We start from the raw sequence: 16,597 nt of genomic DNA, 5'->3' as shown, positions 1-16,597 counted from the left end.
AGAACCCTTTTAGTTGGGCTACCCCTGCACTGCAAGGGTTCACTGCTCGTTGTTGCCTAGGGTAGGTAAAAAAAAATGATACTCACTGGACCTTCAGAGCCTTAGACCGGTCCCTGGAGCATCTCTCCTTCTCTGCTGCAGCGGTCTAAGGTCCCTTTCCTACACTGTGTATGCTGAGGCACGTACCATCCCTGTGACAGAGAGGGAGAGAGGCGGAAGGGAGTGCAGCCAGCTACGAGGATTGGGTGAGTATAACTTTTTTTTGCGTTAATGGATCGAGGCACAGTGACAAAGGAAATCAGGAGAATCTGATGGTAGCCAAGTGTGCTGTAAAAGGAATTCCCTTCTGACATTTTCGATTGTGACAGCATATGCGTGTCCAAAGCGTTCATCATATGGACACTTGTGAGTACATTTTTAAATCCCTTTTTATCATTTAATAAATGTTTCTTTAGATGGAGGTGGTGCTCTGTCTTTTTTTTGTTTTACATGTGTCGAAGAGGATCTCTATGATAAGCAGCCTCTAATTTTTGAGGACTGGAACCGCAAGAGACAGTCGAAAGCCCGTTTTTAGCGCTGAGGAAGCTTTTTTACATATACAATTTGCCTTGAATATCTCAGTCCAAGGGAGATGGTATAAATGAGCCCTCATGGGACTGAATACAAAATATGATTTTGTAAAGCAAGTATGATGCAGCAGGGGCATCTGCCCCTTTGGCCAAGCTCGCTCCTGGGATAGACTATAACTTCAGTACAAATGACTAAAGTAAGCGTGAGATTGTAGTCCATATCAGGAGTGATTCCTACATTATCTGCTCTATTCAAAGCTAAATAAAAACTTTGGCTTTACATGCAATACATTTTAATAAAGTCGTATATGCAATAGTTTTTGTTAAGCATTTTTCCAAATAGCAGTTCACATCGGAAGGTGCGTTGCATCAAAGTGATATTAAAGCTTTGTTTTTTATTTTACTTTTCCATCTAGGAGGCCCACCTTCTTATACATCTTCTTTTTCTCTTTCTTCAAAAAAGCTTCTATTCCTTGTTTTCTAGTGGGTCCCCGCATCCTTTCCCCCACCGCCCCCTGCAAGTGTGCCTCTATAAACTAAGCGGCTGCTCTGGAGGAACCCGTGGGTGCGTGTTCCCACAGCGGTTGTGTACGTCCATAGACCCACATAGCCCTGGGGCAGGCCACACCCCCCCTCTCCTCCCTAAAGGGTGATTGATGGCTGAATGGGACGGGGAAAAAAAAAAGGTACTGAATGTTTTTTACCTTAATGCAGAGAATGCTTTAAGGAAAAAAGCAGGCAGCTTTTATTACTACTTTAAGACAACCTTTTCACATTGAATGGACCCTTAACAAGCTTCAAAACATGAAATTATATGTGCACTTTATTTGGGCAACACAGCATACCACAGTGCACTGTGCATTCAAATCTGTGTATTGTGGTGTGCTGAATTAAGGTACATTGGTTCACACTGTATACTGTATGTGCATTATAAATGGCAATGCCCCACAACGCACATATACCACGCGTCTGCATTAATTCATATCATAACATGCGCAAACTCACAAACATGCGCAGTGGGATGCAGGAAGTCAGTTTGTCCGGTGAACAGCTCTATCTCCTGTCTGCAAATGATGGATATTAAATATTTATGAAAACAAATTATTTCATTTTTGTCCTGAAATGAATTAATAAACTAATATATACCAAAGAAACCCTTTAAACAGGAATTGTTTGTTACCACCCTGCACTGGAATATTACCAGGACAATATTCATAAATGAGGATTGTTGCCTTATTCTCCTTTTTATTCTTAATGTAAGCGGTAGGACAAACGCGACCTATGGAACACTTAGTATAGTTCCCGTTATAAGCAGGACAAAAATTCTGAATCGTTTTTAAGTATTGGCATTCATTTGTGATTTTGTCTGACATTTATTGGAAAATATATTGTATCTTTTTTTTTTTTTTACCTTAGTGTAACATTCTTAGGGCAAATGATGTCCATTTTTATTGTATGGTTGCAGTATTTGCTCCATGACTGCGGTTGGAAAATCCAAATACAGGATATGCAACTTGTGTGCTCTATTTCAGACTCTTAGTAACCCAACTCAGGAGGTTTTCATTGACATTCCCAATTAAAAGCTCAAATCCAGCTTTATTTTTTTCAATGCATGTCAATTTATTTTTTCTCTCTTTTGCGTGTGTGTGTGTGTGTGTGTGTGTATGTATGCTTTTTAGGCTAACTTCAGACCTATGGCTTGCTGTGACATAGTAAAACTAGCTCTTTAACCTACGTTAACACAATGCATTGCTCCTTGTGCAGTGCAGTGCATTGCGTATTATTAACTTAAGAAAGTGCTAACACCTCCTTGCTGCAGCACACCACAACACACATGTAGCACACTGCGGTGTTAAAAAGAAAGGTGCAGAGACCTTTTTTTTTGTGTCCATTGCCTTGCATTGACAACCCATTTCAAATGGAAATGCAAATGCAATCAGGACCCCTCCCCTTCTGGGCAAAACTGTGTGTGTGGCAGAACTGCGTAAATCTCAGAATTTGATGGTCAGAAATAAAAAAACAACTTGACAGGTAAAACAAATTAGAAACATCTTACCTGATTGCTGTAGTCTACATGTAGCTCTCCTTTCCTCCTTCATTGCCCTAAACTGGAGCCTTTGTGCCGCTAGGAAAATTGGCCCCGGGGCATTGTGGGGCAGTCAGGTTGTCTGACTCATTCAACCATTCTCTAATGTCGGTTGCTAGCTTTATCCCTTAAAATCTTAAGACTTGTTAAAGTGACACTTTTGCTAATAAAAGATCTAATAAAAGCACCCTGCAAAAGTAGACTCTTTATATGTGCCTCTCCAGTGGAAGGCTAGTCGGAATTTTGCTCTATTGAAAATAATTGTTTTTGTTAGCTGCCTCGCTTGCCATTGGATGTTGTTAGATGATTTGGGTATATTTTAGGTAAAACCTAATTGCTTTTACGACCTTGATAACTGTGCTGTAAATCTACCATGATGCCCATGACAGCATTTTGTGTTAAACAATTATGTGTTCTCTTCCAGGATATGGTCATGCTGCCCCTGGTACTGATGCTGGAAAAGTCTTCTGCATGTTCTATGCAGTCCTCGGGATTCCTCTTACTCTCGTCATGTTCCAAAGTCTGGGTGAACGCATGAACACGTTTGTCAGATTCTTACTAAAGAAGCTGAAAAAATGTTTTCACATGAGGAAGACTGAGGTGTCTATGGAAAATATGGTATTGGTGGGCTTATTGTCTTGCATTGGCACACTTGGCATTGGAGCAGCTGCCTTCTCATATTTTGAAGGATGGACATTTTTCCACTCTTACTATTATTGTTTTATTACTCTTACAACCATTGGGTTTGGAGACTTTGTTGCCCTCCAGAAGAATGAGGCATTGCAGAAGAAACCACCCTATGTAGCATTTAGTTTTATGTACATTCTTGTGGGACTTACAGTTATAGGCGCTTTCCTTAACTTGGTAGTCCTCCGCTTTTTAACCATGAATTCTGAAGATGAAAGACGGGATGCAGAGGAAAGGGCTTCCTTACGGAGGGCACAGAACGCCATCGGTCTTCAGTCAAAAATGGATGCCAGAAGTCGCAGTTCTATATTTCTTCCTATTGGAGATACAACAAGCCAGATAAACCTCATACCCCTCATGCAGGATGACAATGACAGAGGAAAACGTAGATCTTCAAATGCAACCTCTAGAGCTGGTTCATTTTGCGCATGTATGTGTTACAGGCCTCCATTCTGTAATAGCCCAGCAATATCTAATCATGAAAGCCTGAGCTGTCACACAAACCCAGTTTACTATAACTCAATCTCTTACAAAATCGATGAAATTTCACTAAGCACTCGAGATAACACTGGCTTCTCCTCACCCAACAGCATTTTTTCTCCTGACAACCAGCATTATACAGATCATTTTAGAGTGAGGAGAAAATCTATTTAAGGCATGGGAGGCAAGGAACTAATTCTGAGCTCATAATGTTCATCATATGGGTCTTAATATTCTATTGCTGTACTAGACAGAAAGGCCTCAATGGAACATAAAAGTTCTCAGTGACCTACCTACACAAGGACCAGCGTGCTTTGTTTTCCCTTTGCATGTTGCCTTGTAATAAAGTGGGTGTACCTTCATTTTTATCTTCCTATGTAAATAGTTGAAATTGATCAAATTTATAGAAGAAATATATGTTTCAAAGTAACAATGATTATTGTAGTAAGTTGGAAAGCATAAAAGATATGTACATACATATTCTGATATGGTGACACTTGTTGCAACCACAATAGAAATGCCGGGATGACCAGTAGGAAAGAAACTAGCATATAGTATTATAAACTAGCATTATAGTATTTTTAGTAAGTCCTTATTTTGAGTTGTTGTTATAACATTTTCCCATCATTTGTGATGAATTGGGTTATTGTATTTCAGAATATACATACACATTTGTAATTGCTCCCTCTACTTGTCATCTGTGTAACGGGGAATGTGGTTCTCGCTGCTTAAAATGACCACGAACCCAAAAAGTTGATATTTGCTATGTTATAGGAAACCTGTATAAGTTTTAATTGTGCCTAAGACCTACCCTAAATAAATGACCTTTTGCCAGAATTCCTCCTGAAATAAAGCAGAGGACTTCCTGTGCCTATTAGTCAGATCTAAGGCACTGCGTCTGTTACTGCTAGGCTCCTGAGATTTTTCCATGTTAATACTATTCTGCTTTATTCATTCTGTGGATTTGTGCTTTCTGTACATCTCCTGCTCCTTCTTGATTATTCCTCCATCATTCATCCAATTACCAGTCATCAGGGTGGTATTTTAGACATGAGGAAGCAAGGGCCTGCCTCTACTTAGATGGCTGCCTCCACGCAAAGATACAGTGTGGAATAAGCCATGGTAAGTCTGTAATGGGAAAATCAGCTGCAGGAAGTCCACAGGCAATACTGGTAAGTAGCCCTTTGTATTTTTTGGGCTTTCCCATTCTAGGTACTTTTTAATGACTATTGAGAGAAGACCTAGCCTTGTAAAGGTGGGCACACTTGGACAATTTTCAACTTATAGTAATCATTGCCCAGAATTTTCACATGATTAATTTCTAGCAATTGCTGCATGTCACAAAATTAGACCATTGTGCTACTATTCATGATTAATTGCTACTACATGCAACAGTTCTAGCAATCACTAGCGATGAATCATGGTAAGATTATCCTTCCCGCTGGGACACAGAGGGCGTGCCATTTTCGTCGACCATAGGTTCGACTCGAACATTGCATGTTCTAGCGTTCGCCGAACATTATGGGATGTCCGCGGCCTGTTCGACCCCTTCAGCCGGCGGATCGCATGTATATTAACGGGCATCGCTGCCCGTTTTTAAATTCCGGCCATTTCCCAAGGGGGCCCGGAGGTAGTTAAAAATTTTATTTTTTAAAAGTGTTTTTTTCATTGATACATGTCCCCCAAGGCAGTACCCGGATCCCCATACACTTTTTATGGCCAATAAATTGCATACAAGGCTTCAAAATGGGGACATTTAAATTTCTGAGTTCTACCCCCATAGACTTGCATTGAGTTCTAAGTTCTAGTTAGAACTTTTTCCATGTTCGAAAGTTCGAGTTAGAACCGAACACGGGGGTGTTCGGCTCATCACTAATAACCACTATAGCAAATTCACCTGTGTGCACCCATCCTAAGGGTTCTGTGGTTTTAAGTCAGGGCAAACCTAACCCTTAGGGTTTCCCTCAAAGAGTGGAGAAGAAAAGAACAGCCTTTGTTAAAGTATATGTAAACCTAATCTCTAAAATTGTATCAGTTTAGAAACATTGAGGACCTCTACCCTCTTGTCTCCAATGCCGCTGCTTGACCTCAGCGCTTGGTAAAGCTGCTGCCAGAGCCTTCCCTGAGCAATAGGTAAAAAACGGCACCCGCAAGGGGGTCCGTCCATCCAGTATTTTATTTGTAAAAATGCATAACAGCAGCAAAAAAACAAATGCTTACATGTTTCAGCCCCCAAACTGGGCCTTAATCGTAGCCACGTAGCTACGATTAAGGCCCAGTTTGGGGGCTGAAACATGTAAGTGTTTGTTTACTGCTGCTATGCCTTTTTACGAATAAAGTACTGGATGGATGGACCCCCTTGCGAGTGCCATTTTTTTAACCTATTGCTCTAAAATCGTATATAGTTGCTAAAATGTTACTGGCATTTAAATTAATCTTTGTCAATATTTTTAGATCTGCAGCTTGTAATAAAAGACCTGGCGAAGGTCCTTGTTTGTTTGTTTGTTATAGTGTGAATACACTTTGTCCCTGTTTCCCAACTGTGCTCCTGTATTATCACCTTGTCACGCATGCCTCAATTACAAACTACAATGGGCCATCCCAGCACACACTATGGAAGCATGGTCCACTGATGTCATTATTAGGTCTACCTAGAGAAATGCCATGCAGCTGCCTCTGGCGTGACAGCATGTAGAAAGTAAGCATCTGAAAGGGGCTGGAAGAGAGCAGCAGCAGTAAGATGCAAAAAATGTGAAAAAACAATGGCAGTTGTTTATGATACACAGTGCACAGCACAAACTAAATGTCATCAGGGGTTTACATCTACTTTAAGTACTACTAAGCAGGAAGCAAAGGGGTGACCTTTACGTACATTACTTTTTAACAAAATGCACAGAAATTACATTTTAAAAGATTGACATTAAGGAGAACAGTTACAATAGGGCAAGATTCTGAATATAACAAGGTAACAAATCTCAGACCTTGGGGAACCTCTAACTCCCTGACTCAACAAGTTACAAAAATGGGGAAAATATATATCAGTAAGACTGCACATGTTTATTATTATATAATACTGAATGTTCAAACTTTTGAATGAGTCCAATCATGGATGGTGCACCTGTGCCCAGGCTATTGACTTCCAACGTTTTACATATTTTTTTTTAATGAATTTTTTATGCAGGCTCTTGGAGAAGATAAAGTTGCTGTCGACAATGTTCCATTCATACAAGAAAGTACTCCATGTGTCTACACAGCTCCTGAAACAAAGATGCAGGTGCAATTGTAAAGAATGGTGATTCACGTATCACAGATGATACATTATAACAATAAAAAAAGAGTCAACTGTCATTGGTGTGTGCATCTTCTTTAAATATGAAATCTCCAATTCTTCCAGATCACAACTGTAGAGACTCACGACGACGACGGGGGGGGGGGGGGGGGGGGGTTGTTAAGAGGGTGCCATCACTAGCAGTGTGTGGAAATAAAATGGGGTGAGAAACATGAACATGTTCTGGGGGAGTAAGGAAAGGAGAAGAATGGGTGGAAGAACGTGGGGAGGAGGTCATGGGAATGGAAGAGGCCCAATTCCACAACTCAGAATGTCCAAATAGATATTCTGTGTAATACCGTAATCTGAGGAAGTTGTAGACCTTGTAATATATTCTGAGGAATGTGTAAATTCCATCCAGTAGAACCACCACTGCCAAAAGGCTTCCTTGGTACCGTTCATGGTGGACATGAGGCCCTCAATGTGCTTTAATTTTTCACCAAGTGAAAGTTAATTGTCCAAATAGTGCATTCCAAAAGGAAGGAAGGGTGTTGTGGGTGTAGGTGTGCGGCCCCGGTGGTCACAGGTTGGGGTTTCCCGTGGAAGAACTGTATCTGGAGAAAAGAGGACAATATCCCAGAGCAATAAAGGAAAATAAAACTTAATGCACTCACCCAGGGTGGATGTATGAAGCAGTGTATTACTGAAGTTTCCTTCAACTGGCGACAGTCCTTGTTGGGGCCCATCTTGACTCCACAGGTTTCAGGTTGCTGAGTGTTCTGTATCCAGTTGCTATTGTTTACGGCCGATCACATCAGGACATGAGTGAGTGCAACAATTTTCCCTATCCTTCATTTCCCTGTGCCCACCCTTTTTACTGTGCTAGGTTGTTGCGCTCCTGTTCTCTGTTTTCTTTCCTTAAAAATTATCAGCACGCCTGTGTCGGGGGCTCCAGTTTGCACCATAGATGGAATACACTCCCTGGCATTGATCAGGTTAATGAGAAGGGATTGTTCGTATAACTTCCTGGAGTGGGTGCTATGGTGAAAAAGAAGGTTCTTCTGGTATGGGTGAATTGGTCAATATTGGTGAAATAGTTTTTATTGCTCTCTAAAATGCCTGAATTTTGGAGCAATACAACATTGTATGAAGGATCCTATTGCCTTATCACAATGGCAGCACTTGTTTGGGATTGTCGAAAACAAGGGTTTGTAATCCAGTCTGAGCTCTATACCAGCAAGTAAGTGTATAACCCCTTTCTTGGTACGCATTATTAATTGATGATTTGTGGACAAAGTATATGGTTATGTGTATTTGGGCTGGTGTGAAGGTGAGTTCTAGCTCCTCTTCCCATTTTGTAATAAACAGAGAGCTGTAGTGGGTAGATTAAAGCTTGTGTATGTCTGATGGAGCCTAGCTCTAGACAGTTATTTCAAAGGGTGTCAGTAGACATTGTGTATTACATCACTTCTGCCTTTAGCTGTCATTTCTCTGGCTGCTATAGCCAGAGAAGAAGCTGGTGAAGCAGATCTCTGCTCCATCAGCTTCTTTGGGGGTCCCAAGGCGATATTAGGAGTCTTAGAGACCACTGATGTCTCCATAGAGAGGAGCTGTCATTGTATATTGGCTATCACATAGGGGTTTTTTATCCCCCTATGATCGCAATCAAGTTAAGAGTAAAACAAACAAAAAAAAAGTTTTAAAAAAAATATGAGTCTCATATAAAAAAAAAAAAAACACCCAAAAAAGTTTTAACTCCCCCGCCCCTGCGTGCATGCACTTATAAACATAAATATGTGTCAGGTGCGCCTGCATGCGAAAACAACGATTATGCCACACATTACATGCCCCTAAAAAAATGGTATAAAATTAATTTCAGTACAGTGTTGCATGACGGAACAAATGTTAGTCAAAGTACTTCAGCACTGAATACTGAAAAATGGCCTGGCCAGGAATGTGGTTTAACACCCCCGGTCAGCAAGTAGTTAAGTGCCAAAAGTGTTACACTGCACTAAACCTTTCATTCAAACTCTAAATGTAGTGGTTAAAAAAGCACTAGTGGATATGACCAATCATTTTTGCATATCTTTTAATGGTTCAAGTAATCTGGGGGGAAGCGGGGGTGTCCTTTGCTTACATATTTTGAGCTAAAATCTGTCCCTCTTTTTCATTTCAGAAAGCTGAGAAGTATGTGTATACATTAGAGAGCTGGTAGCCTACAAGATTAGAATAACACAGTGGCTTTGCTAAGGGCTCGCTCAACTCATGTGCAGAGGCCTGGATTTTTTAGCACATGTAAAGCGCAGGTCTCTGTAAGGGCACATAGCAAACGATTCCTTTTCTATGTGCCCTGTTCAAACAAAAGCACTGGCGTGATGTGCAATGTGAAGCTGCATTGCGATACAACTTTTGGCATCCCTTGCAATAGGTATTTTGTTTTGGTGAGATACTCCCTAAGGTTTAACTACTTCTAAAGGGATGCCGACACTGCAACTTTCCTCATTAAAACACAGAAAGTCATCAGCTTATTATAATAGACCCAGATCCTCCCATTCAGAAATCAGTTTGGAAATGATGTGCTGCAACAAACATCTATTTCTTCAGAACAGAAACAGGTAGGAAACTGCAACAAAGTTTGTTAAAAATCCTTCCAATGTACATTGATACCCCAGGGAGGATTGATTTTTTTTACCTCAACAAATGTGAAATTACTCTTTAAAGGAGAACTATGGGGTCAGTGTTTTTCCCTATAGTTCTCCTTAGGGTAACGGGAGGACACAAACTAGCATCCTCCCGTTACCCTAAGCTCAGTATACCGCAAGCTACAGCTCGCGGTATACTGAGACGCCGCAGCCGGAGCAGATCCCGACTTAGATGACGGGATCCGCCCAGCTGCGTGAGTGACAGCTGGCTCTGCCTATCAAGAGGCAGAGCCAGCTGTACCCGCCCCCTCCCCCGTCCGTTCCACCAGTCAGCGCTGGCTGATCGGAGCGGGGAGAGGGGAATCCAGCCTGAGCCGTGACAGGATCGGGAGGTGAGCGAACCCGGTATGTGTTCGCTCACCTCCCGATCTACTGAGCCGACCTGTGACAGTCTCATTGTCACAGGTCGGCTAGAACTATGAGGTGAGTGAAAAGCACTCACCTCATAGTTCTCCTTTAAGAAAAGTCAGTTTACAGTGCTGAATTGCCAAAGCTCAGGTTATACATACAAATGAATGATTAGAGGAGTGCATCTTCTCACTTTCCTCTTCCTCTCTCCTTGTGCTGTACAGCTCAGCAAGTTTCTGTTAGATGGAAACAATTTGAAAGGACACTTACTTTCCTTAGAAAGCCCATAATGTTCGGAAAAATATGTGTCTTCCTGTATTAAAAGTTCATAAAATAAAGATTTTGTTGAGATTAAGTTATATGAAACACCAGTTTAGAAACTCACTCCAAGTCATTATAGTTTCCCTTTAAAGCGCATATCACATTAACAGTCAGTTGCCACTAGCACCAGGACCACTAAGGGTTAATTAACACCATAAGACATTATAACACATGATACTGTACAGTATACATGTGTTTTATTACAAAGTTAATTCCAATACACATTACCATGCACTGTAGAGCAGCCTTTCTACACTAGGGTGCTGTGGCACCTTGGGTTGCATTGTGGCTTCCTCAGGGGTGCCTTGAAATTCTCATACAGTGTCATGCCTCTGATGTGAAAGAGGGGGACTCTGATATGAAGGGGGGCTTCTGATTTGAAGAGGGTTTCCTATTGTAAGTTAGTGAGGGGACTCTAATGTGGAAGGAGGGGGCTTCTGATGTACAGGAGGACTTATGTCCTCTTTTCTCCTGTGCCTCCAAAGACTATGTGACCCCCGATTAGGAAAAACACCAGTTTAGAAACTCCATTCGTTTCCTGTTAAAGCCCATATCACATTAGCGGTAAGTTGCCACCAGGACCACTAGGGGTTAATTAACACCATAAGACGTTATAACACATGGTAACGTACTGTACATATGTGTTCCATTACAAAATTAATTCTAATCCAATGCACAGTGCTATGCACTATAAAGCAGCCTTTCTCAATTAAGGTGCCGTGGCAGCCTGGGTTGCCTTCTGGCTTCCTCTGGGGGCCTTGACATTTTCACATGTGAGAGGGTGAAAGAAATAAAAAGACAGCGCCTTCTCCTCGTATAATACCATTTAATAAAAGGAGAGATAACAAATGACATGAAAAACTACTACTCGCGTAAATATATATCTTCGGATGGCACAATGATACAAAGCAGGTCCCAAAAAAAGACCACCTAGTTGGATGTGAGAGGGTGACTTCTGATTTGACTAGGGTTTCTTACTGTGAGTGGGTAGGGGGGACTCTGATGTGAAAGGAGGGGGCTTCTGATGTAAAGGGGGACTTATGTGAAAGATGGCATTCTGAATGTGTTCTTGTGTGGGATCCACCCTTAAAATTCATACCAGGCCCCTATCTGGGATAAGGGTCTGGTATGAATTTTGGAGGGATTCCACGTAATGCTTTATGTTTACGGTTTTAAAATTTTAGATTGGGATGCCTCAAGATTTTGTTTACTTTTAAAGGTTGAGAAAAGCTGCTATAGAGTACTTGCATTATAGCGCACCACAACGCACAGATGCATATGCTCTGTGCGTTGAAAAAGGTCACGCAGGACCAGTTCTTTTTCAATGGACTGCCTATTTCAACGTGCCTCAATGCACAAAAACGTGTGAGTTGCAGTGCACTGCATTATGGTGGGAGAGCTCTAAGGCCCCGTTCACATTGAGCGATTTATTGAGTGGTAATTCCCGCGATATCGCGGCTATTTACTGCGCGATATCGCTCTTCAATGCATCTCAATGGGGCAAGGGGTCCTGCTGTTGCGGGTCGTGTGTCGCTACAGCAGATACCTTTTCTGGAGCGGATTTTGCCGCGATTCTCGCTTGCTCAATGCAAGCATTTGCGCGATATCGCGCAAAATGCAAATCGCGCGACAAACGCGCGATTTGCGAACCGCTCATGTGAACGGGGCCTAAGGTCCCATTCACACTGCGCGATTCGCAAATCGTGCGTTTTGCATTTTGCGCGATATCGCGCAAATGCTTGCCTTGAGAAAGCTAGAATCGCTCCAAAAAGGGTCCTGCTGTAGCGACGCACGACCCGCGACAGCAGGACCCTTTGCCCCATTGCCAAGCTTTGGAGAGCGATATCGTGCGGTAAATAGCCGCAATATCGCGGGAATTACCGCGCGATAAATCGCTCAGTGTGAATGGGGCCTTAGAGCAGGCAGAATTCTAACCTTCTCCTATGACACTGCTCACTCACTGTGAATATTCTACAGCAAGAGTATCCCTGAAACATGTACGGTTGGCAAGGTCTAAGGTCAGGTTTATAAGTGTTTATGCAGATATAAAAGACACAAATGAATGAAGCTCTGTATTCATTTAATACATTGTTACATTTTTTGAAATGCAAGCAGTGTAAGTACCTGAATTTGATTTAGTATTGGTCTCTTGCAGTCTCTTTACAGCAGAGCTCAGAATGGAAAATGAAGTAGCAGCACAATAAGCTTTGCTGCAGTGCTCATGTGCTAACAAGTAGGGATGCACTGGTACCGTTTTTTCTGTATCGAGTACGAGTACCGATATTTTGGTACTCGTACTCTCCAATACCAAGTACCGGTACAGGTGCTTCTGGTGGAATGGAGCCAGCTTCCCGGGCAATTAGGAAGAGGGTAATGACATGCCGCCTGGTTTCCTGACTGCCCAGGAAGCTGGCTCCATGTTGTTTGGCTGGCTCATTTCTGATTGGCCGGGAAACTGACTTCCCAGCCAATCAGCATCGAGCCAGCTTCCCGCCCAATCAGGAAGCCGGGAAGCAATTATTGACCTGCCTCCCGGCTTCCTGAGTGGCCGGGAAGCTGGCTCCATGCTGATTGGCTGGAAAGCCAATCAGCATGGAGCCAGCTTTCTGGCCAATCAGGAAGCTGGAAGGCGCGTCATTACTTGCAGCCTGGCTTCCTGATTGCCCGGGAAGCCGGCTCCATGTTCCCCTACAGCACTGCCAGTCAGAGGAAACCTGTTCCGGTATCAGGGTAGGTACAAATACTCGCCCAAATACTCAGTACCGGCACCAATACCCATACTAGTATCGATGTCTGTGCATCCCTACTAAGAAGGATCATACTGATAAAAGGAGAAAGCAGAGTAAGAGAATTATGAGCTCACCTACCTGCTGATTCTTCTTTCACTGCCCAGTGGCTGGCTGGGGAAGAAACAAGACCAAGTTATATCACCTAACTGTAGCAAAAAAAAATCAGGTCTTCTGCCCTGCCAGACAGGGCAGCGTGGCAGAGCTGTGTAAATCTCACAACTGAATGTACATGAATACAAATTATCAGGCAGTTAAAATGGATCCCTTATATGTATTTCATCTAGTATTTAGCTGTTTGCCTTAGGCTATGGTTTCTGCAAATAAACACAGTGGAGATATGGACTTATTTATAACTAAGTCAGTAAAGCATTTACTTGGGCCTTTAAAATGTACTACTCTGATCTGGCAGAAAATTAAATTAGAGCCAAAATACAACTGTGACCCCAGTCACTCTTCTGCGAAGGTATGAAGAGTGCAGTAGGAGCGGTAAGTCTTTCATTTCAACCGAACCTTCATAGCCCACCAGAAATGTCTACTTTGGGGTGCAGTGACCTTCGCAAACCTCCATAATGTTGAGTGGATATATTCTCCTTGGATTTATCCTTCAGTTTATGTTGGGAGTTGCTTTCACATTTACTGTATTTCTAAGGATTTCAATTTTGTTAAGACTTGGCCAAGCTCTCGATTATTCCGGTTGTGATTAAAACAGAGATGAGAACAGGAGATTAAAAATCAGTATGAATGAAAAATTTAATTTTAAAGGCCCTTTAGGGGTCCTATTATTAAAAAGGCTGCTGGCTGCTGGAATACGGCCAACAGTGCTAAGTTTATCAATACATAGGGTATTTCTGAATGTATTTCTTTGCCTTTCAAAATTGCTACTTAAAGGAACCCAGTAGAATAGAAAAGATGAGCTATCACTACTAACTTTTGAAGCTCCAAAAGGCATAATGAATGGAGGGTAAGGATGACAGCCTGCACCCTAAAAACTATGTAGCAGGGGCAGCTTCCAAATTTCTATGCTGGCAGACTCCTTTGAAATGACATTTAGATGTTTAGCTTTGTAGTTTATGTACAGCAGGTAGTAGTTAGTAACATTTTAATTGGACTTGTTCTGTATTGTTGAAGACGTTTCACTCCTCATCTACGTAGATTTCGTAGTACAAATGAATGGCAGAAACATTACCCAGCATTTACTGTATAGTCACAAGCGTAACTTGATCACCTTAATCCATCACCATGGAATGTGCCAAGAGATACTGTATGTTGATTGTCCAAGAACAGGATGGGAGGTTCTTGGGCATGTCATGCTTTGACATAGTTCATGGTGTTTGATGACTGAGTTACATGTGTGGCCTTGTTTGTGAATATATACCTGTGTGGCTTTGTTTTTGGGTATGTACCTGTGTGGCTTTTGAGGGTATGTACCTCTGTGGCTATATTTTTTGTGGGTGTATACCTGTGTTGCCTTGTTTGTGGGTATGTACCTATTTGGCTTTGTTCGTTGGTATATACCTGTGTAGCTTTGAGGGTATGTACCTCTGTGGCTATATTTGTGGGTGTATACCTGCGTGGCCTTGTTCGTGGGTATGTACCTGTGTCGCCATATTCGTGGCAATGTTTGTGGGTATGTACCTGTGTGGCAATGTTTGTGGGTATTTACCTGTGTGGCCTTGTTTGTGGGTATATTCCTATGTGGCTTTGTTTGTAAATATGAACCTGTGTGGTTTTGTTTGTGGGTATGTACCTGTGTGGCCATGTTTGTTGGTATGTACCTGTGTGGCCATGTTTGTGGGTATGTACCTGTGTGGCCTTGTTTGTGGTTATGCACCTGTGTGGCCTTGTTTGTGGTTATGCACCTGTGTGGCCTTGTTTGTGGTTATGCACCTGTGTGGCCTTGTTTGTGGTTATGCACCCGTGTGGCCTTGTTTGTGGTTATGCACCTGTGTGTCCTTGTTTGTGGGTATACACCTGTGTGGCCTTGTTTATGGTTATGCACCTGTGTGGCCTTGTTTGTGGGTATGTACCCACTAGACCTCATATGTGGCTAGGTTTTCATGGGGCTGAAGGAGAGAAATCACCCGATTCCCTCATCCATGCTAAACAGCACGGGTGGAGGCAGGGGCGGACTGACAACACATGGGGCCCCCGGACAATACAAGATTATGAGGCCCCCTTGTGCTCCACTCATATATAAGCCCCACCCACAAGCCCCACCTGCATAAACATTCTTGTGTTACAGAAATTATTTCTCCACACTATTTTTAAAATAGCAGGTCTATTCACTAAGAGGTGAATTGCCGGGGGGAACTGATCGGAGAATTTCAAAGTCTAGACCAATATAGACAATTTGGAAAGTGAGCTAAATGGCAGAACGCACGGCAGACCTCAAACCAGAACCAATACACAGCAGACCTCGGACCAGAACCAATACACAGCAGACCTCGGACCAGAACCAATACACAGCAGACCTCAGACCAGAACCAATACACAGCAGACCTCAGACCAGAACCAATACACAGCAGACTTTAGACCAGAACCAATGCATGACAGACCACAAACCAACACTAATGCTTTGCTGACCTGCTGAGGGACTAAGCAGGAGAAGATGTGGATGGTCTCATCAGGACCACCAAGTGTCAGTGTGTCATTGGCCTGGACCTCCAAATGTCAGTGTGACATTGTCCTGGACCTCCAAGTGTCAATGTGTCATTGTTCTTGACCCCAAGTGTCAGTGTGTCATTATTCTGAGACCCCCAAGTGTCAGTGTGTCATTGTTCTGAGACCCCCAAGTGTCAGTGTGTCATTGTTCTGGACCCCCCCGCAGTGTCAGGGAGGGGGGAGTTTAGTGTGCGATTGCTGTGCATTCCAGCAGCTATCGCTCTGGAACGCACCGCAATTTGTGTGAATGGGCCCTAAAGATTACATTCGTCCAATTTCCAGCTCATAAAAAAGGCGAGTTCACATACCAGCTCTCCAGGTTAGTAGAAATCCTCCAGCGGGGGGGCCGGGACCAGATCTCCAGTGTGACACGCCCCCTACCTCTGGGCTCTCCTCGGCTGCGTCATTGTCAAACTAGGAGATGCGGGTGTGTTAAAGCGGCAACGGCAGTGTCTTGTAGATCCAGGAGGCCGGTGACACTGACGTCGCTGCTTTTACACAGCCGCACCTCCTTCCATGCGGGCTGGAAAGGGCACGGGGGGTCGAAGACAGGCCCCTTCTTGGCCGAGGGCCCTGATTGGATACAGTCACTGACCGGCTGACAATTTTTCCCCAGCTCCTTCCATTTTGTAACTGAAGTTTGTCAAGCTAGGTGGTGCCAACAGGGTCACCCACAGCTCAAATTC

General features: G+C 42.9%; 1 protein-coding gene across 1 annotated transcript in view; it reads left to right on the top strand.

Annotated features, from left to right (window-relative positions):
• The window catches only part of LOC108793687 (potassium channel subfamily K member 9-like), a 34,898-nt gene extending 30,587 nt beyond the window's left edge, over nucleotides 1–4,311 (top strand). Inside the window, exon 3 of the mRNA XM_018564700.1 lies at nucleotides 3,080–4,311. Within this exon, the coding sequence (XP_018420202.1) occupies nucleotides 3,080–3,996 (917 nt within the window). The 3' untranslated portion in view covers nucleotides 3,997–4,311. The remainder of the gene's footprint in view (nucleotides 1–3,079) is intronic.
• The last annotated feature ends 12,286 nt before the right edge of the window (nucleotides 4,312–16,597 follow it).

This window comes from Nanorana parkeri, unplaced genomic scaffold, assembly GCF_000935625.1.
Source record: "Nanorana parkeri isolate BGI_ZX_2015 unplaced genomic scaffold, ASM93562v1 scaffold773, whole genome shotgun sequence".
Taxonomy (NCBI): domain Eukaryota; kingdom Metazoa; phylum Chordata; class Amphibia; order Anura; family Dicroglossidae; genus Nanorana; species Nanorana parkeri.
This window is presented reverse-complemented; position numbering and strand designations above follow the sequence as displayed.